This window comes from Gopherus evgoodei, chromosome 15, assembly GCF_007399415.2.
Source record: "Gopherus evgoodei ecotype Sinaloan lineage chromosome 15, rGopEvg1_v1.p, whole genome shotgun sequence".
Lineage (NCBI taxonomy): Eukaryota > Metazoa > Chordata > Testudines > Testudinidae > Gopherus > Gopherus evgoodei.
In genome coordinates this window covers 7,592,357-7,614,196 of record NC_044336.1, presented here as the reverse complement: position 1 = coordinate 7,614,196, position 21,840 = coordinate 7,592,357, and the positions used below count along the sequence as shown (strand labels likewise).

At 49.0% G+C, this 21,840-nt stretch overlaps 1 protein-coding gene and 1 pseudogene across 1 annotated transcript; both read right to left on the bottom strand.

The window, feature by feature from the left end:
- Positions 1 to 505: 505 nt before the first annotated feature.
- Positions 506 to 10,057, bottom strand: LOC115635443 (cytochrome P450 2C5-like). Its single transcript, XM_030534195.1, has 9 exons — positions 9,844 to 10,057; positions 9,417 to 9,579; positions 8,334 to 8,483; positions 7,118 to 7,278; positions 6,168 to 6,344; positions 5,248 to 5,389; positions 4,233 to 4,420; positions 3,268 to 3,409; positions 506 to 900 (listed from the first exon to the last, which is right to left on the bottom strand). Exons 1-9 carry the CDS (start codon positions 10,018 to 10,020, stop codon positions 719 to 721), a joined length of 1,482 nt encoding a protein of 493 aa, XP_030390055.1. The 5' UTR covers positions 10,021 to 10,057; the 3' UTR covers positions 506 to 718.
- A 2,014-nt stretch (positions 10,058 to 12,071) lies between these two features.
- LOC115635731 lies at positions 12,072 to 21,572 on the bottom strand (annotated as a pseudogene).
- Between the last annotated feature and the right edge of the window lie 268 nt (positions 21,573 to 21,840).

Genomic DNA, 21,840 nt, shown 5'->3' with positions numbered 1-21,840 from the left:
AGCCTAGGTCTACAGGCTCCTTAGTATCTCAATCACTTTTGAAAATGGGACTTAGGAGCCTAAGTCACCGACTGACTTAGAAAATTGCACCTATTGAAACTAAAACCCCAGTCTGCTAGTGCAATTTTAAAGCTTGTATTTTACTTTTAAATCCTTTTTTTTCTGTACAATCATCCGCCTCCCCCAAGGGCTGTTTGCAGTAGACAGGGGCAGTGAAGGGAATTCGTTTTGCATTGTTCTTGATTTGAAACAATGAACAGGGCACAACGATGTGACAATCCGGGGGTGGCTGGTATTATTTCTGTTACAGTCGGGCGTAAAGGCCCCAGCCAAAATTAGGTTCCCATTGCGCTAGATGCTGTACAAACATTTAGCAAGAGAGACAGTCGCTGTTATGTCTAAGTAGAAAAGACAGACACAGGGTGGGAGAACAGAAGTATTATTGTCATCTGCATTTTATAAATGGGCCACTGAAGGAACAGAGAGATTAAGTGACATGCCCGAGGTCACCCAGGGAGTCTGTGTCAGAGCTGCGAACTGACCCCCAATTTTCTGAGCCCCAGTCCAACACTTTAAACACCCTTGTTCTCAGCAGTCAGTTGTTAGCACACAGTGGATGTTTCCTCTGCATTCTCATTTCTCCAGCCCAGTTCATCTCAGTTGCTTTGGATATTCTAAGTGATTCTCTCCTTTCCTGCTCGCTGTCTCAGGCAGACGCTTAGCGCCTGATGACTTGGAATTTGCTGTATGGCCCCTTGTTCTGGTAGTCCACCCACAGAGATAATATGTCCATCTCTTTGAGATCGGTCACTAGCTTGAAGGTGAAGTTCTGCAGCAGTGTGCTGAAGAAGAGAAACAGCTCCATCCGGGCCAGCCCTTCCCCTGGGCACATCCGCTTTCCTGGAAAAGAAAAGGAAGTGAGACAGACCAACAGAAACAGGCTAAAGGCCTGATCTAACACTCACTGAAGTCAAATACGAGGCTTTCTCTTGAGTTCAATAGGCATGGGTTCAGAGACCCACCAGCCTAGCCTCTACCCAAACAAAGCACAACCACACGTTACTTTAATGGCCAAAGGCCCTTCCTCCTCTGCTGTGTGAGCAATAATTCAGGGCCCTCACAGCTGTTCTTTATCAAAAGATCATTGAAGCCTCATGGACAGACATGAAAACCAGGACTCTGGGGTTCCACACACAGTTCTCCCAGAGCTTTGCTGTATGACTGGGTGATGGGAGTATTTATTTATCTGTCTTTTGCCACGATCAATGAGAGATTTCTGTGAGATCTGAGCAGAATGGAATCCTGTTACAAGGACCGACTTGGGCAAATCCCCGCTTTGGCCAACCTGATCATGCCACCCAAATAATCCCTCCAAATGAAACCAGGAGCGTCCCAAATCTGACACTCCCAGAAAAAAGGGAAGAGATTTTCAAAACTGTCTGAGTGAGGTGCCTAACTCCCATTGACTTTCAATGGGGCTTGTGCCTCTTAACTCCCTCAGGCACTTCTGAAAATCCCACCCAAAATATCTAACTTGCAAAGACAGAATGAGTTGTGTTTGGCATGTAATGCCAAAACAGGTGACATTTACAAAACTGCCCCCCCCCCCGCACCCCATCCTCCATTGGATCACTGGGAGATGGAATTGAATTTGTAACCTCAGGGTCTAAAAGCATATTCTGCTAATGTCTGAGCCAAACGAGTCAGCTCTGTTAGGTAACATTGTAGTAGCCCCATCAACCTACCTAGAGGGTTCTGCCACCGCTTGAGGGGAACAGAGCATTCCCCTGACTGTGTGTAGTTTACACATGGTATAATCAGCCCTCCCCAAGCATTGCTTATCTGCAGACAAGCAGCATCCAGACAGGTGTGAAATTCTTTCCTCTGAACCACCACATGCAGTCATTTGCAATCTGATCCGGTACTGAACATCTCAGCACCAGCTGGAAGTGGCTTTGGGAACATAATTGTCCTATCCTACAGTGGTATGCTTATTGCAAGCCGTGATCATGGTGAAATTCATCCCTCTGCAAAGGAGCCAGCATAAGACTCATATGCCACTTCAGTCCCATTTAATCCTTCAGAACTGGTGCAGAGGCCAGGGTTGAAATGCACTTCCCGGGTATGTCTGCATTGCAGGGTAAGCTTAGGGTTAGTACAACTCGAGTTAGCAGACCCTGGGTTTGTTAACCTACAGCTTGAGCATCTACGCACATTTGTAACCCAAGGTTAGGAATTGCTGAACCTTGGGTCCCAAGCTGGGGCTCCACCATCTCCATTGCATTATGCAGGCCCAAGTCCAACCACCCAGGTCCAAGACTTCCTAGCACCCTCTCAAAATGTGGCCAAAATGTAGCCCTTTGTTTGAGGTCCAGTGTGGGAAAATTTGTCCACCAAACTTAATTGTCCAGAGGACAAAGGAAGTTGGTCATGGGATACTTATGGTGGACTCCCAAAGCACAAATCCAGAGGGGCAGTGTCTACACTGCAGAGCTTGGACCCTGGCTCCCAGCTTGACTCAGGTTCAAACCGTGTACTCCTGTGAGGTCCAAGCCATGGGTTCACATGAGTTGTGTGTAGACAGAAGGGGGAGTAGGCTTGAGCCTGTGTTTGAACCCTGGGCATATATTGCAGTGTAGAAATACCCTAAAGACTCCCATCCTACTCTCCGTAGTATATGACTTCATTGCAGAGTTAGCATGGGTGATCGGCACCCAGATTAGCCTTTTCTGGGTGTGAAAATCCCTACCCGAGTTGCTCTGTCCTCACTGGTGCTATACTCCCCTGTGGGATTTGCTAGGATTTTGGGGGACACATCCCATGGTGCTGCAGTGAGCTGAACTGCTGTGTGATTCTTTCCCAGTGACTTGTGGGTGAGCTTGTCTGTTCTTCCAAACACACAGGGGAACTGTGGGAAGGCACTGGGGGACCACCAGCACGCTAGTGAGTTAACCTGCCTCCTCATTGCAAAGTGGGCAGGTTACCAGCCCAAGTGAAAGCAGCACCCTAGTTCTAGCCTGTAAACCGAGCTGGGCCAGCTATCTGGGGTTGAAAGCATCTTTACACTTGAGTGAGCGGGGGTTGTGTGTGGACAGGAGGGGGGTTAGACACAATGCCTGGGGAAGAGTCTGAGTTAACTTTGCAGTGAAGACAGACTCAGACAGGCATTTTGCTGTTGACTTTGCTGGGAGCAGGAGCCAGGTCATTGACACATTCTCATTGTAAAGCAAAATGCAGCCAGAGACCTTTGTAAATCCCAGCCTTTACCTGCAGAGAAAGGCATAAAGGCCTTGTTTGGCCTAAATTCCCCCTTCTCGTCCAAGAAATGACCTGGGTTAAACTCTTCTGGAGTCTCCCATTGCTTTGGGTCTGAATGCACAGACCTGAACATTGGAATAACAGTTGTGCCCTGTGAAGATAAAGGATAGAAGGAGACAGGAAAAGCAGACATTAAATATAGTAATGGATTAGCTTGATCATCAGTGGAGAAGCAGCCTGCAGTGGAGACAGCTGGAAAGTCTGGTTGTGCACAGAAGGTAAATAATCAGTCTGCAGAGGGGCCAAAGCAAGTAATCACTGACATCCCATTCAGGGAAGGCTTAAGTAGATTGTTGTTGTTGTGTAGCCCCCCTGCACAGGGCTGGCTTGGAGCCAAACTGTGTCAGAGGAAATTGAGACCAGGCCAGGAATTATTTATTTTAGATTTATAAAATCCCCAAGAGGTGCCCGTGCTAACTCCTTAGAGATTAACAGACAGGGCTGCCCCGCCCACCTGGACACAGGAAAGTCACATGAGCCCAGGCCTGCAGCCCACCTGCACTCCACAGATGAGCTTTACAGCATGGCCAGAGGCTCCAGGGGATCAAGGGGGGAGCACATTCCAGCATCACACAGGCTGTCAGTCTAGCAGCTCCCTGCTATGGGGAGAAAGGCAAGCCTGGCTGGAGCACTTGTGCTGCTCTGGCTTGCAGCAGCATGGCTCTTGGGGAGAGGTCAGTTCAGATCATCAGAACCTAAAGTGGGTGGAATCACACTCGCCACGAACTAGGAGCAGCATTAGTTGCGAGAATCACAAGCCTTTGCCCACTGTGCTGAAAAGTGTGCTGCTGCCAGAGACTGGGCAAGAGCCAGGACCTTTACAAACAAGCAAACAATTCGAGGAGGGGATGCAGCTCCAGTCCAAGGCTCACCCTCCACCCCTCCCCTGAGAGCATCCCGAGGAGTTACTGCACCTGGGGGATGGTGTAGCCCCAGAACTCTGTGCGCCGAGTCACTGCCCGGGGGAAGTTCTCGCTCTGCGCTTTCTGGCTGCGCTGCAGCTCATGGATCACTGCGTTGGTGTAGGGCATCCTCACCCGGTCCTTTATGCCAGGGGCACGGATCGCCCCCACCGCCTTCTCGATCTCCTGCTGGACCTTGGCTGCAAAGGATTAGAAGTTGCTGCACTGACGTCCCCCTGCCTTCGATGTGAGGGAGCTTAGAGATTAAACATAGAGCAGCCTAACTGGAGTGAAAGGCCTGGTTTTACATCTACACAGCAGCCAGAGGTGAGACTGCAGCTGGGTAGTCCTACCCACGCTAGCTAAAAATGGCAAAGAAGATGCAGCGGCATGGGCTGTCCAAGCACCCCTGGGTCCGTGCTCATGCTGCTAGCCCATGCTGCTGTGTCTTCATTGCTATTTTTAGCCACACTAACGAGGTTAAAACTAGTGTGGGTATGCCAGCCTGGGCTGCAAGCACCTCCCTTTGCAGTGCAGAGACGTTCCCGAATGGGTACCAGGAAACACAGAGCTCTGGTTCAGCCTCTGTCTGGTTAGCCTGGCACCTGGTAGCCACATATTGTGGAGCATGCCATGGGCACCCACCCCGGCTCAGTCAGTGTATCCTGCTCAGGCAGGGTGCGAAGAGAGAAGGGTGAACTGCGACTGGACCCTGTACAGTACCCTGACCGTCCGTCCGTCCGTCCGTCCGTTCGTCCGTGTGTGTGTGTGTGTGTGTGTGTGTGTGTGTGTGTGTGTGTGTGTGTGTGTGTGTGTGTGTGTGATGGGCCTGATCCAGCAAAGATCTCTGCACAAGCCCCTCACAGCACAGGGGCCCTTGGGCTGTGTTGAAGAGGACCTACTAGTCTGTTCTTATAGGGTACTTCAGCTGAGCACACTCAGAGGGAGAGAATCTGAATCAATCCCCTTGCTGCATCATGGCTTAAAGCCACTTAAAAGAACCCCCCCACACCTCCATTCTTTGTACCTTGAATTTGTGGGAACTTTGCCATCACCAAGAGGAAGAACAACAGGGTATTGGCAGTGCTCACTGTCCCAGCACCAAAGAGGTCAAACACTGCCATGAGCAGGTTTTCGTCGCTGAATACATCCCCTGACGTGCTCTTTCCCTGGAAATGGATAGAGGGGTGGGTTGGTGGATTTAAAGAAAGTGACAGCTGTAAAATCATCCCCAGGCTGCACAGCATGCCTGCGATAGGCGTTTGGTTCCCATCCAGAGCTCTAGGCAGTGAAGACAGGGGTTCATCTGATTGTGAACAGCAGCTTTGCTGGATTCTGGCATGCCTTGGGATTTGCCTCGCCCTCAGCACTAGCTGGGGTCCTCAGCGTTTCATAGCCCTGAGCAGCATCCACCTCCCCAGATAGTTCTATAAAATACACGGGTCACTTAGCTCACCAGTAGCAACTTCTGTCTTAGGATCACAAAGTGCTTTGGGAATGACAACTAAGCCTCACCATGAGCCTGGGGGGTAGGAATTATTACTGACATTTTACAGAATAACAAACAGCAGGAAAGTGAATTTCCCAGGGTCTCCCAGGCAGTCAGTGTCAGAGAAAGGAAGAGAACCCAGCTTCATCTAAGTCCCCAGTTTAGCTGCTAGGTCAAGATGCCGCTTAGCTAAGACTCGGAGCAGGCCAGTCTCATAGCAAAGCCCTTGATTGGGAGTCTGCTATTACTCTAGCACCCAGCCTCAGTTTACCAGCTGAGCTGGAGATACAGGGCCAGGTTGGAATTATGACATCCCTGTCATCTATTAATCTGTAACATGCTGATCAGTCAGTACCTAGGTCTGAATGCAATGTTATGCACGCCCATTGAATGGGGTCCCTTCTTGCTACTGTCATTAGAGTTAGAAATAGCCCCAAGGCATTCAGGCCCTGCTGTACCTTCTCTGACTTGATAAGGAAACAGTCAATGTAGTCCCGGGGACAGCTTGGCTCCAGGGTCTGCTTATGAGAGTCAATCTTTTTTCGGATGAAGTTCTTCAACTTCTCACTTTCATTGAAGACCTTGTTGTGTGGTCCCGGCAGGTAACGCATGATGCCAGGAAAGGTGTTGTACACCTGGGAACAGGAGATGTGATAGGGCTGTTCTGAGATTGTGGGTGCACCTCTCTCATCCCCCTGGCCCCCAGGATGTGGAGGCAGGGCTTGATCATTTCTCTCACATGTGTAGTCACATGTGGTTCCAGCCCTGATCCATGGGTGACAACACGTCACTCCAATCAGCCACACCTTTGACAGCTGCGTTTCCAAAAGTGGCCAGTAAAAATGGAGGCCCCATAAAACTCAATGGCCACTTTGGAAGATTTTGGCCTGGGACTGCACAGGGCCAGCTGATGCACAGCAGGGCTGGAAGTGGGAAAGTGCTCTTCATGGCCCTCATTCAGGGCACCACTGAAGCACGAGCATTGAAGAGGGTTGCTTCCCTGTATCAGGGCCTAGGGATCTGCAGGAGTGCCGCCAGCTTTTTTGGCGCCCAAGGCAGCGGAAGGTCCCGCCCCCGAAATACCGTCGACGACTGGGGCGGCCGAAGAGCCGGCCGCCACGGTTGCCACCCCCCAAATGTTAGCGCCCTAAGCCTAATGGGTTGCGTTGGCCCTGGGGGTCAGATCCAAAGCTCTTGAAGTCAGTGAGTTTCTCCATTAACTGCAGAAGGCTTTGGATCCGTCCAGCTGCCACTGATGTTAAGGAGAGTTTTTCCACTGCCTTCCCTTTGAACTGAATGGGGAGATGTATCAGAATGGGGAGGTGCCCCACAGGCTCAGAGGAGAAATACCCCAGGGGCTCAGATGGGAAGTACCCAATGGGCTCAGAGGGGAGGCGCTGGTACATACCTGTGCAAAGGGAGAGATGAAATAATGAATGTAGTTCCCTATCATGCCCAACAGCTCCAGAAAGGCCTCGTCTTTGTAGCTGAAACGACTCCCAAAGACAACGGCGCAAACCACGTTAGAAACAGCGTGCCTGATGCTGGTTATGGGATCGAACACCTCACCTGCGGCATCCATGGAGGCAAGGGAGATCACAACAAATAGAGTCAAATGCAACATGCATCTCTGGTTTGTTCGCAGTCGAGTTCCTCCCTGCCCCTGTAAACATAATACCCTTCTTGCTCATCACTGCAATTAACCCCAGGATGGAACCCTTTTCATCTAAAAACCACTGAGATAAAGTCCTGCCCAGTCACCATCCAGAGAAAGGTTCAATGACTCACTCAGCTCTCTGACCCATCCACTCCTACCTGCACGGGTAGACTGAGAAGGGGCACACAGATCTCCTACCCTTTCTGTAGGAATGCCCAATAAATACCCCACCCATAATCTTCTGAGCTTGCGGTCCAGAAGGCTTCCTCTCCTTTGCTAGCCTCTAGGAGACCCATTTCTCACCTCTGGAACTTCGCAGAAAAGTGCTTCTTGTAGTGGGGAGGAAGGATGGAACCCATTCACCTACCCATTGCAGTCCATCACGTGGCATATTTAGCTATGTAACTCTTCTGTTTCTATTTGTGCTGTACATTTCTACGCTCTCCCCCTCTGTGGAGAGCTCTGCCACCATTTTTGTTCTCAGAGCTCAGTTCAGATTGTCAAAGGAGATGCATATACTGTGCTCTCTCTCGCTCTCTCTCAGGGTGACACTACATTTTTGTTCTCTCTCATTTTAGATTAAGGGAGCACCAAACTGTGCTGGGTGCATTTGCGCTACCCTATCTGCATCCAGGCTCAGTGATGCCCTGACTATTTTACAGAAGCAGGTCGTCAGGAAGGAAGGGAGGGATGCTAAGGCTCAGGTCCTCAAAGGTATTTAGGAGTTTAAATAGGAGTTAGTCTCCTCAGTAGCTTGGAGGGTCTGGGCCCAAAAGCTTGGCTCAGAGCACTGGAGTCTTTCCATTGATTCCAAAGGGCTTTCCAGCAGGCCCTTAATCATTTAAGATAAGGGCGAGGTCCCTGTTCCTATAAGGATCTCTCCCATTTGCTTATATGAGTTGCTTCTTGAGACAACAAGGCTATTCTATTTGTATCAGCCCATTTAAATGCACAGGGTTCAAATTACCTTCCATGTTTGCCATTGCCTTCACCAAATACTGAGCCTCCTCCTGCACCCGCTGCGCCATTGTCTTCTTCCCCATCCCAAAATCCCGCAGTGTAGCGATTGTGAACCTGCGGAGCTCTCTCCACTTCTTCTCACTGCCAGTGACAAGCCCTGAAAAGATGCAGTTCAAAATCTATTGTTTGACTGTCAAAACCCACAGCAGGTTACTAAAGACAAACAGTCCATAACTTCTGGAAAATTAACTATGGGCAGCATATCATTCAGCCAGTGATGTCTGTAGGGTGTGCTGTACAAAATTCCAGACAGGATGTTGTCCCTGGTAAACAAGGGTGACAAAGCTGGAACTCAACCTGTGTGGAAGTCTGTTTGTTTGGGTCTATAGTTCGTAGCTGTTTTATTTAATAAATGCTTCTGGTTTAAGATGGCCTGTGATTCTATGTAATGTGCCAGAATCTGCATATAGTGAAAGCAGCTTCCTTTGTGAAAAATTGTTGAGGTTAACAAAATTGTTCACATTTTTGATTAAAAATAGTTATGGAAATTTTTCATTTACGGAAAACCTGGTGAAAAAATGCTATGAAAAACTGTGAAAAAGACCATTTCAAGCTGAACAGAATGAAATCAACTCCTGAAAACTTTCTTAGAATGGTATTTTTTGACTAGCTCTTCTTTGGCCCTTGCATAAGGGGTGGGGAAATGCCACACCCTTGGGGACTGCTGTTTTCTGTAGGTATGCTTTTGGTCCCCATTACCATGTTAGCTGAACATTTCACAATCTTCAATGTATTTATCCTCCTAACACCCCTGTGAGGCAGGGCAGTGCTATTATCCCGATTGTACAGATGGGGAACTGAGGCACAGAGAGACTAAGTGACTCGCCCAAGAATGCATAAGAAGTCTGTGTCAGAGCAACAAATTGACCCCACATCTTCCAAGGCACAGGCAAGTCCCCTAACCACTAGAACATCCTTTCCTATCTGGGGCTTTCATCCATTCTCTTCTCAGACCTCTCCAGTCAGGGACTTCACCATAAATCCCAGGCGCAATAAAATAATCTAGAAGAGAAGAGACCCAAACACCCACCGTATCCGTCCGTCACTCTCTCATGAATGGCAACAGCAGCACGTCCACCAAATTCTTCAGCCTGACCCACCAAAGCATTTCTCACCGCCTCATACCCGCAGAGCACCACAGCTGGTTTTGGGCCAAGCCAGACGGTGAACACTGGACCATACTTCTTGCTGAGCTAGGGGCAGAGGTACAGAGAGGGCTCCATTAATCAGCTAAAGAAATCACTGACAGTCTCTCCAAGAGCCCTAAAGCTGAGATAAGGGTGGGATTTTGAATACTGGGGAAGATCTGTGACAAACAACGAATATTGTAACCAACTGAGCACAGATAGGTGGAGAACTAAGGCCTACGTTTGAAAGTGTACCTAGCCTTTGGAACAACTTACCACGGGCATCCCAATGCCAGCAATGTGAGACTAGCCTGCAAGGAAGTCCCTTACCTTCTGGTAGGATTTGTGCAGAGGCAGAACATCTTTCTGCCACAGGTTGCCCAGAAGGAACCACGGGGCTGGTCCTGGAGGGAGTTGGCCTTGTTTCCGTTTGTTTTTCCAAAGCATGAAGCACATGGTGGAAAGGATTAAAAAGAGACTCAGGATCCCAGCCACTCCAGCATCCATCCTTGTCTGTTACCTCCCTCACAGAAGGGCAGCAAAGGAACTGTTTTCGCTTGCCAGAAAGGCTGGGTGAAAAGCTGCACTCCACTGATGAGTGGAGAGGTGCCCAGATCTGCTCTCTGGCTTCTCTATATATAGCACCCTCTTCCCGGGCGTCTCTGTCCCCTCCAGTGACACACTGACCTGTGTCTACATGAGGTTACTTAATGTCATTTCTTATCGCATCTTGGTCTCTGACCCTTTATCTCCCCTTCTGAGGGTCAGTGACACAGAGATGATGTTGTCTCATGTGTGTGACTAATTGAACACATCCGCACTGGAGCGGACATCAGCAGGAACTGTTTGTTTCAAAAGGTTTCCCTATTGCTGCTACGCAGAACAAGATGTCTATAACCGAGAGAGCATGGAGATAAACATGCCCTCCACCCCTGCCCCCATCTCTTGGTTTGTTTGTTTTTTCATTTGCTCTGCTTTGTGTATTGTTGGTTTCAACACGTCCTTTGTATACTCAGCAAGGCCCTGATCCTACAGAAAGGGCAGGGCTGCCCAAAGGATTCAGGGGCCCTGAGGTCTTCGACAGCGGGGGCCCCCACTTCGGCGGTAATTCAGTGGCGGGGCATCCTTCCGCTCTGGGACCCGCGGCTGAAGTGCCCCGAAGACCCACAACGGGGGCCCTCGCTGCCAAATTACCGCCAAAGACCTGGCACTTTGGCGGTGGGTCCCACTTCGGCGGTAATTCAGGGATGGAAGGACCCTCTGCCACCGAAGACCCGGTGCCGAAGAAGCTCTGGGGGTCCCGGCCCTGCGAGAGTTTTCCAGGGCCCCCAGAGCAAGTGAAGGACCCTGCTCCAGGGGCCCCGGAAAACTCTCGTGGGGGCCTGGGGCAAATTACCCCACTTGCCCCTCCCTGTGGGCGGCCCTGAAAAAGGGTCCGGGCAGGCTGTCCTGACTAGGAATCTGCACTAGTGCAAGGAATTGCCTATAGTTATCCCATTGCAGGATCAGAGTGTTAGTTAGGCATTGGCCCTCTTGTTGTTATGAATCTTTGGCACAGTAACAGGGGAGAGAAACCCATTGGTCAAATTAGGAAAATGAGATTGCTAAGCCACAACAGTTGGGAAAGCGGTCAGGGGCTGGGGCCACACCTGAAATGGCTTGTAGCCCATTCCTTGAAATTAACTAGGTTGCTCCTAGACCTGGTCAGGAGTTTTTCATCACATTGGGAGGTTTTATATATTGTGACAGACCCAAACCAGTGGGATACAGGAGTCTGGTTGAGGGCAAATATACTGGTCACTGGATGAGTAGTTTTCTGTTCCCTGAGTGACCAGAGCAGGGGTGCACTAGAGTAATCAGGAACCTGCTAGAACCAATTAAGGCAGACAGGCTGATTAGATCACCTGCAGCCAATCAAGGCAGGCTAATTAGGGCACCTGGGTTTAAAAAGGAGCTCACGCCAGTCAGAGGGGGGAGAGCCAGAGGACAGGAAGTGTGTGTGAAGAGCTGGGAGCAAGAGGCGCGAGGAGCTGAGGCTGTGCTGCTGGAGGACTAAGAAGTACAAGCGTTATCAGACACCAGGAGGAAGGTCCTGTGGTGAGGATAAAGAAGGTGTTTGGAGGAGGCCCTGGGGAAGTAGCCCAGGGAGTTGTAGCTGTCATGCAGCTGTTACAAGATGTGACAGTGGCCACTAAGAGGCACTGGAGGCAGGGCAAGTAGAGCTAGCAGCCTATTCACTAGGTGACACTGCCAGTGTGCACCACCCATCACAGAGTTAGACACCAGGATGCCATTTGGATCTTTGAAAGTCTCACCCATTAATAGTCCAAATTGATTCCAATAGGACTAGTCATGGTCTTAAAGCTGGACTGAGGCCTAAATCATGCCAGAATATAGAAAATTGGAGATGTGTTTTTGAAAACAGTTTTCTGTAAAAAGTTTTCTGTCTGCAAGTTTTCCTGTGTGGGCTTTTGGAGAGCAATTTGGGGTTTTTCTCTTGGTTTTGTAGAGAACACAGAGATGCCTGCAGGGCTGCATCGCCCAAGCTAGTCTTTGTCTTATTTCAGGAACAGCCTGTGAGATCTTCCTGCCAACAGAAACCTTGAATGATAGAAAAGACTCATCAGGAAAACAGAGACAGACCTGTGTGAAGCGTTAGGTAAATGCCACTTGCTCTGTCCCGCTGGCAGTGTGGATTTCCTGCTGCAAAGATGGTTAGTCTGACTGCCAGTGCTGTAATCTTAGCATGGGATCTGAGAGTCAAGATGGGCTCTTTCTGGCTAATATATCACCAGAAATAACTATTGTGCTGTCAGGCTTCTGATGATGATCCATGAGTCAAAAAAGAATCGAAGCCCTTCTCTCAGCGCTATGTTTGCTCTGAGGGGCTAGCATGAGTATGTAACCCTTCTGCCCCTCTGAGTTGGCAGCAACAAGGGTCGGGTTCAGTATCCAGGGGTTCCATTTCAGTAACACAATGCATAATCGGCTCGAGCCCCCACCCAGTGACCTGGGACACTTACATACCACACCCCCCTGGGCGCCTCTAGGAGGCAATACTTCCCCTCTCGCAAGCACGGAGTCTGAGTGTAGCAAAATCTTTTTTAATAAAGGAAGGAATCAATGCGGCATCCCATTGGAGAAACACCACAAACAGGGTTATAACACAAACCATAAACAAAAACCCACCTCCAAGTACGTTTGGCAATGTCCTTTTTCCCCTTAGGGTCTTAAGTCCAATCATCCCAAAGTCCAACAACCCCAAAGTCTCTGGCCAGTGCCACCCCAGAGTTCGAGAGTTTATCTGTAGAGGTCCCTCCCCCCAGCCTGGGTAGAAAGGGGCACCTACGTGGTCTGGGGCCAACTGCCCTGCCTCTCCGTGGGTTCTGCTTCTGCCTTCTCCACGAACTGCTCCGCTTTACCAGCTGCTCTGCTCCATGAGCTGCTCCAGTTCTCCCTGCAAACTGCTCGGCTCCGCTCACTCTGTGAGCCGCTCCACCCGTCCCACAGCTACTCTGCTCTGCCAGCCGCTCCGCACCGCCAGCTGTCCTGTGATCCGCTCCAGCCATCCCCACAACTGCTCCACTCCGCCAGCCGCTCTGTTCCACAGTATAGCTTCAGGCTCCCCCACTAGTTAGCACAGTACTCAGTGCTCTCAGCTCAGTAATTTCAGCTCTTTAGTGATTTCAGCTCTTAGTGACCTCAGCTCTTAGTAGGGGAGCCCCAGTGCTAGTGCACCATTAGCCCAAAGTGAGTTCAGTTCAGTAACCTGTATCTAGATTCTTGAGGGAATAAAAAAATCAACTCTGACATTCCACAGTGGAGAGAGGAGGGGGTGGAACTGGTGCTTCAGGCTCCACAAGGAGACTGCACCACCAGGCACAGATACCTATCCCCAGCCTCTCTCAATTCACTGGGTTTTGGAATCCATGTCCCTTGTCTAGCAAGTACCACCCAACTGAGGTTGAGTTATTTCTGTCACAAAGTAGTCCCACAGCTCGGCAGCCTGGGATGGGATAGGCATGCCTATGCAAATACACTCTCTGAAATTCTTTCCACTAGATGTCAGGGTAGAGCTGATCCTGACTCTGCTTACAAGTATAAAGTAATAAAACAGATTTTAGTTCATAAAGTAACGAGATCTGGCTCTGAAGACAGATAGGGACCAGATGGGAGGATTAAACGGGGTATTATTGCACAGCTACTTTACAGCAGGGGAAGGCAACCTATGGCACAGGTGCCAAAGGTGGCACGCAAGCTGGTTTTCAGTGGCACTCGCACTGCCCAGGTCCTGGCCAGCGGTCTGGGGGGCTCTGAATTTTAATTTAATTTTAAATGAAGCTTCTTAAACATTTTAAAAACCTTATTTACTTTACATACAACAATAGTTCAGTTATATATTATAGACTTATAGAAAGAAACCTTCTTAAAATGTATGACTGGCACGCGAAATCTTAAATTAGAGTGACTAAAGGAAGACTCGGCACAGCACTTCTGAAAGGTTGCCGACCCCTGCTTTACAGAGTAGACCTGTCGTTGAGCCAGATCTCCGAAATCCCTGCCCAGCACTCTATCCATTAGGCCACACTGCCTCTCCTATATAAGAGTCTTAGCCACAGAGGAAAGTGGGATAGGAAAAACCTTCCATCCAAATAATCTCCATTTAATTCCACAACTGACCTCACACTAGCCTCACCCTACAGGCTGAGCTCAGCAGCTGATCAGACTCCTTCCAAACTCGTATATAATAGACATGAAAGTAGCTCTTGCGAGTGATCCAATCCAATATACGCAGTGGTTGTCCCAGGGACTGGCCACCGAGGCTGGGTCAAAGGCCTGGGCTGTATTCAGACAGGATCTGGAGATGGAGTCACTGAAAGGAGAAATCAGGGATGTATTTAAGGCATATGGGGAAAGAGCTTTTGGGTGGGATTCACAAAGGAGTTAGGCACCTACATACCCATTGTGGGAGTTAGGTGCCTTCGTTGCCTTGTAAATCCCATCCTGCCATTTTAAATGTGACTTGCAGAGCCCATTCCCCTCTGCTTGGTTCCCCCTCTGTGATTGGCTGAAATCAGTTTTGCCAGCCCCAACTGCTTAAAAATGTTGTCTCACAAAATCATAAGATTGTCTTAAAAATCATGAGATTTTTTTTAAATTTGCTTCCTAGTTGTTGAGCCTTGAGGGTCATGTTTTCCAGCTTTTCTCTAAAAGCTAGCAGTGCATTTCTTTTTAATAAGCTGAGATTCTCATGTAATCACATGAGTCCAGGAGCTGGGGTTTTGAAAATACTCCAAATATCATGAGGCTCACGCTAACATCACATGACCTGGCAGCACAGTGAAATCACAGAGCAGGTCCATTCTCAGCCTGCAGGGGAATCCAAAATTGCCAGTGTCAGCAAAAAATACATCAAAAAATGAAAGTGCTATATATCATCACCAGGAATCAAACCAGCAACTTGCAGAGCGAAGCATCAGCTACTGTACAGTGATTTTAAGAACTACCCTTTAGAGAGGGCATCTGTAGCAGACTTGTATCATGTGTGGCTCAGGCACAGAGCAGGACACAACACACTCATTGCAGGCAGACCCACAGATGTGCACGTTTTTTGGTTGGGCTCATTGGCAGCCTTATCCCCTTCCCCACAGCGGGGGAGCAGGGAAGAGTGATCTACACTTATCTGACCAGAATGCCTGTGGTGAGGGTGAAACTGATGCAGAATGGAGCCAGCTGGGTCTTGCTGTGTGCTAGGGTGACCAGACAGCAAGTGTGACAAATCAGGATGGGGGTGGGGAGTAATAGGAGTCTATATAAGAAAAAGACTCAAAAATCGGGGACTGTCCCTATAAAATTGGGACATCTGGTCACCCTAGCCAGGGCTCCCATCTGGATGATAAGGAGAGACGAGATCATCAGTTCTGTGCTGACCACCATGACCACCGTGCTGCCTTCCTGCACTGTGCAGCCCTCTCCAGACTGATTGGAGAAAACGTCCTCCACCATCACACTCTGCTCCCCTAGCTGGACCCTGGAAAGAAGAGATGGTACAAGGCTCACCCTACTAGGCTCAGCTTAGCCTTTTCCGGGATCTCCCTTTGATTGACCATCTTAGCCTTTTGCTCCAGAGGCTGGCCGGAGGTGGGGAAGCCTCAGCTTTGCTGGCTGGGGCATTGGAAGGACTCGATTGCCCCATTCAGCTGATTAGAGGGGGGATGTAGTCCCAAAAGAAGGCCTGGTCCTGCCATGTCTGGCAGATGCCAGGGCCACGTAGGGGAGACAGGACCTGGCACACTGGAGGTCAGTGCTATGCCCTGGTAGGGACAGCTGATCCTTAGTGCTACAGAAAAGGCAGCTGAACATGGGCAATGCAGCCTGCAAGCAAGGACCCATCGCTATAACAAATCCTTAATCCCGCTCCCATTCTTCATGGGGCTGGAAACAAAAAGCAAAGCAAACACATTGCAGTGAATTCTCAGGTTGACCCTACCACAATTAACTTGCCAGCAGGACGTTGACGCAACTAAAGTTTATTTCTCTGCCCCCTGGTGTCCAGTTTGCAAGCATGCATTTGGAAAGTTCTGTCGTCCACTGATTTGGTCAACTGTCGACTTCATTCCATATTATCGTCAACTTGTTGAGTTGTTAACTCTATTCCAGTTGTAATTTTGATTTGTGACTGTGTTGCTTAATGCTTAACGAGGCTAGTAAAGGTTGTAGCCCTTAGCTTTAGTGAGGAGTTTAGTTGAGATCAAGTTTGATTTTTTATTAACTTGTAATAAAATCCATGAATGGATATAGTCCCAGATCCACAAAAGTATTTAGGCTCTAAATTTCCATGGATTTCAGTAGAAGTTAGGAGCCTAAATATCTTTGTATATCAAACCACAGAGTGGCTTTTCCTGCAGAATTACAGCAACATTGTCCCCAAGGGCCAAAGATCATTCAGTGAAGTATCTCTGAGCTCCTTAGCTCTGTCCCTAAATCACTACCTATGTCCCTCACAAATCAATACACGTCATGTTTCAAATACTGTTTGCAAATTATCTCGAGACCATGAATTATTAGAAGAATTTAACTGGAGAGTCATTTCAAATGAGGAATAAATTGGAGAAACCCCCAGTGTGTTCATGGAGAACTTGCAAACAAATAATGAGGCAAAAATAATTGAATATAGGATTTATTATGACTGTTTGGCCCAGGTTTAAGTGAGCTCCATCAATTTCTCCTATGGATTTGGGGAGAGCTCCCAAATTGGACTGGGCTGGACCTTGTCATTGATGCTGTACCACAATGTAGTGTAACTTTAAGGCAGGTGGGTTAGCCCCACCTGTGACTAACTCCTCCCAGGTGCTGGGTCTGAGGCCAGGGATCAAGTGATAGCCTGCCAGCCACTTGCTGCTTAGATTAAATGCCAACAAGCTGCTCAGGGAGAAGGTAGGTTCCTCCAAGGAGACCTGGGAAGGAGCTGTTGGATTTCTAGAGGCCTCTTTCTGTTTAAATAAATCAAGGGAGGGAAGTGCTGCTGCTGTTTGGTGCAGTGCCTGGTGAGCTGGTCTTGTAGCTCATATCTAGGTACTTACCTGGCCCTCTCACCCTGGTGTTGGACAACAGAAGCTGCCTCTCAAGTGCATGAGTATTTCAAGCAGTTTTGTTTCAATAACTCCAGTGCTTTCCTAACTTGTGGGGATGGTCCCCCATGCCTGGATCTCCTCCACCCTATGCAACAGGTGCAGACACCAAGTCTGTGGTGATCGGCATAAGCCTTCAGCTAACTGCTGTGTGTGTCATATATGCACCCATGCTAGGGATATTTGGGGGTTTTCCACATACCCTGGCCAAAAGGGCTCCCTGTATTCCTCCTGACAGCTGGCAGAGCCAGTAGGGGACTAGGAAGAAAGGCTCCTACAACAAATGCAGACAGGGTAACAGCTGGGTTGAAATAGCCTCCCCTGCAAAAGGAAAGGAGTCAATTGTGTACCTGGAAACAGAGAGGAAAGGACCTTACTGGATCCTGCCACAGGTCCTGGGCAGCTGTGCAGCCTAGATCTGGGAGAAACCAGGACTTCTTTGGTTTGAATGATCATTATACACAGAGACTCAATACTGCTGTATACCAAGGAATTATATTATAGACAGGGTCAGTCCTAGGGTTGGTCACCCTGGACACCAACCTCTAGGGGCGCTGTGCTGCTCAGTGTCTCTCTTCCTCAGCTCTGATTGGCTGGCTGTTTTTTGCACTGGCCCTGCGTTTTTGTTTTGTTTTTCTCTCCCCACTGGGGGTGTAACAAAATGGCTGGGGTCACTCCTGACTATAGAGTGGAGCCCTTTCCTTTAAGTCTCCATCCAACCCAGGACAGTAGCAATGCGAAGTTGCTCACTGGTTGTGTCTAGGGCCTGATTCAAACTCCACCGATGTCAACGAGAATCTTGGGGTGTGAGCCTGTGTCAGTGGGTCTCATAGACTCATAGACTCTAGGACTGGAAGGGACCTCGAGAGGTCATAGAGTCCAGTCCCCTGCCCTCATGGCAGGACCAAATACTGTCTAGACCATCCCTGATAGACATTTATCTAACCTACTCTTAAATATCTCCAGAGATGGAGATTCCACAACTTCCCTAGGCAATCTATTCCAGTGTTTAACTACCCTGACAGTTAGGAACTTTTTCCTAATGTCCAACCTAAATCTCCCTTGCTGCAGTTTAAGCCCATTGCTTCTTGTTCTATCATTGGAGGCTAAGGTGAACAAGTTTTCTCCCTCCTCCTGATGACACCCTTTTAGATACCTGAAAACTGCTATCATGTCCCCTCTCAGTCTTCTCTTTTCCAAACTAAACAAACCCAATTCCTTCAGCCTTCCTTCATAGGTCATGTTCTCAAGACCTTTAATCATTCTTGTTGCTCTTCTCTGGACCCTCTCCAATTTCTCCACATCTTTCTTGAAATGCCGTGCCCAGAACTGGACACAGTACTCCAGTTGAGGCCTAACCAGCGCAGAGTAAAGCGGAAGAATGACTTCTTGTGTCTTGTTTACAACACACCTGTTAATGCATCCCAGAATCATGTTTGCTTTTTTTGCAACAGTATCACACTGTTGACTCATATTAAGCTTGTGGTCCACTATGACCCCTAGATCTCTTTCTGCCATACTCCTTCCTAGACAGTCTCTTCCCATTCTGTATGTGTGAAACTGATAGTTCCTTCCTAAGTGGAGCACTTTGCATTTATCTTTATTGAACTTCATCCTGTTTACCTCAGACCATTTCTCCAACTTGTCCAAATCATTTTGAATTATGACCCTGTCCTCCAAAGCAGTTGCAATCCCTCCCAGTTTGGTATCGTCCGCAAACTTAATAAGCGTACTTTCTATGCCAACATCTAAATCGTTGATGAAGATATTGAACAGAACCGGTCCCAAAACAGACCCCATGGAGAACGGGGCGGGGTGCAACTGGCGCTGATTTCCCCCTTGCTGCCATCCCAACAGACAGACCACGGCTGGGAGAGAGACTGAGCTCTGTTCTTGGAGGCGAGCCTCCTGGAACTGAAACAAGGCCAGTAGTAGGGTCAGTCTGGCACTGTCATGTACGTGGAGGACAGGTTCTGGCAGGGCAGTCAGCCTGGTCCCTTTCACCTGTGCCAGATGCACTCGCACCCTGCAACCTGGAAGGGAAACTGCTGAGCGTCAGGGAGAAGTGAGGTTGGCATGATGGCCCTGTGATGTTGCACTCCATATGACTTTATGAAAATATGCTAATGAGTGTGAATATAATGTAACTGGAATATGCTTCATGCAAAAGGTCTCTTGTAAGGTATCATTACAAAGCTTATAATTTACGGAGTGTGTTCATCCTATTTATATGAATGTATCATTCTTGTATCTGAAAATAGAAATATGAAATAGAACTCTGAAGCCCATTGTAATTATGCAAAGTGTGGGCCATTAATGGTGGTTTGGAATCTTGATGGCTGCCATTAACCAGGACAATTGACTGTAGATGGCTGTGATTACTTGCAAGCCTTCTTGTAAGTCAGGCCAGGAAGAATGAAGGCTTGGAATCTCACAGGACATGTGACCATGTCACCTGGCACTAGAATTCATCTTAAAACTGGTTCTTTTCCATGTAGAAGGAGGGGTGGGGACCTAGAGAGACACAAGATTCCTGCCCTGTGCCAAAGCTATAAAAGGGAGTGGAGCAGAATAAAGGAGGTTCCAGTCATGTGAAGTCCCCTGCTTTTCACCTAAGATGCCTAACAAATCTGTACTAGGGGACAGGATTGGGCCAAGATTAGAAAGGAGTCTAGTCTGTGAAAGAAGCTTATCAGAACATCTCTGAGGGTGAGATTTACCTGAATTTGGTTTCTTAATGTATTAGGCTTAGATCTACGTGTGTTTTGTTTTATTTTGCTTGGTAACTTACTTTGTTCTGTCTGTTATTACTTGAAACCACTTGAGTCCTACTTTTTGTTTATTAATTAACCCAGAGTAAGCGATTAATACTTGGAGGAGCAAACAGCTGTGCATATCTCTCTATCAATCTTATAGAGGGCGGACAATTTGAGTTTACCCTGTATAAGCTTTATACAGAATAAAACAGGTTTATTTGGGGTTTGGATCCCATTGGGAACTGGGTGCTGGAGACAGGAACACTTGCTGAGGGGTTTTCAGTTAAGTCTGCAGCTTTGGGGGACGTGGCCCAGACCTGGGTCTGTGTTGCAGCAGGCTAGCATATCTGGCTCAACATGGCAGGGTTCTGGAGTCCTAAACTGGCAGGGAAAACGGGCTCAGAGGTAGTCTCAGCAGATCAGGTAGCAGTCCCAAGGGGGTCTTTGTGACCCAACACGTCACGACTCACAGCCCCCTCTGCTGATTACACTGAAGAGCCACGCACTCTGTCCCCCACATCAATGGCTGTTCTAACACTGCCTTCCTCAATGCACGCAGGCTTCCACGAGTGAGGGTCTGTTTTGTGCCTGCCCTGCCGTGATGTCATGTTACTGGTTCCTCTGCATCAGACAGCATCCAAGCAACGCTTGGAAAAGCTCCACTGTCCTGTGCTATCAAGCTCCCGTCATGCCTGGGGCTCCAGGTAGGCTCCTGCCTCTCCAAACATCTTGGTGGTGTCAAACTGATCACTGCAGGGCTCCTTGGGCCAGATCCTCAGCTGATGCTAGCTGAGCTCCGTGGAGTGCTGCTGGCTCACCCTATACTCAGCCCCCATTATCCAATAGGGCAGTAGAAATAACCTGAGTCACTGCACGTACAAAAATCCCCCAAAGGAGGCAATGTTCTAGTCTCCTCCCACTAATTCCTTTCGTGGCTTGTGAGCCATGGCTCGGGAAAGACCCCCCGCCCCCCAAAATAATAATCCTTCCCCTCCCGCCCCAGCCCTATTCCCCTCTAATGTCAGTGTGATGTACTAGGTTACAGCCTGCTAGGTGCAAGAGGTGGCAAACCATGCAGCTTTGCCTTGTGTCTGACAGGCTAGAGCTGTGGGGTAGGAGAGCTCAGCGCTGACCTCCAGTGCCAGCTAAGGCCACGATCCTACAAACGCTTAGGCTGTGCTTCATGTTCTGCACTTGTTTATCTCTCGTGAGCTGGAAGCTGAGTCTCTGCAGGGCCGGGGCCTAGGAGAGCACCTGAAGTGCCTGTGTATCATGGACCCACTACCATTGTATCTAAGCTCCAGCCCTATCAGCAGAAGAAGGGACAAGCTCTTACGTGCCCCTTATCTTATTTTCCCCAAAACTACTATCAAAGTCCTCAGTGACAATCCATGAGCCAGTCCTGGCCCAAGGGGCAGGTGATCACGGAGAGATGTGCCACCATCATGAACAGGGTGCTGCCCCCCAGCTCGGCCAGGCAGGGCTGGATGTACTTCTCAAAGGCAGTAGGGTTCTCTGGCTCTTTCCTGGAGTCTGCAGGAGCTTGAGGGGAGGCCATGGAGTTTCCCTTTCTGTCTCTGAGAAGTGTTTCTGGAAAAGAACCATCCCCCGAAGGCCACGTACCTGGGATGATGCCTCTGAGGAGCAAAAGGAAAATAGGGTGTCCGTCCATCCGCTGGAAGCGCCTTTCCCTTCAGCAGGGAATGTGGGCCCTATTCACCTCTCTGCCCCTAGGGTCAGAAACAGAATGCTCCCCAGCCCAGGATGCAATGCTCCCCAGCCTTCCCTTCTGAGCGCCTACTGCACAGGGGTCTTGTCTGTCCTGACACATGGAGGTTCCAGCACATAATCGACAATCTGCCTGATTCTTGGTTATGTTGAGGCCAGTTCAGGCTGATTTGGCAGTGTCCAATGGGCCTTAAAGTGGGAGAGAATGCCTC

Excerpts from the sequence above, each read along its gene's own strand:
- LOC115635443 (XM_030534195.1), bottom strand. The coding sequence starts at position 10,020 with ATGGATGCTGGAGTGGCTGGGATCCTGAGTCTCTTTTTAATCCTTTCC. Across the intron at positions 5,390-6,167 it reads TCCTTATCAAGTCAGAGAAG|GGAAAGAGCACGTCAGGGGA; the intron begins GTACAGCAGGGC and ends ATCCATTTCCAG. Across the intron at positions 3,410-4,232 it reads GGGGCTACACCATCCCCCAG|GGCACAACTGTTATTCCAAT; the intron begins GTGCAGTAACTC and ends TTATCTTCACAG.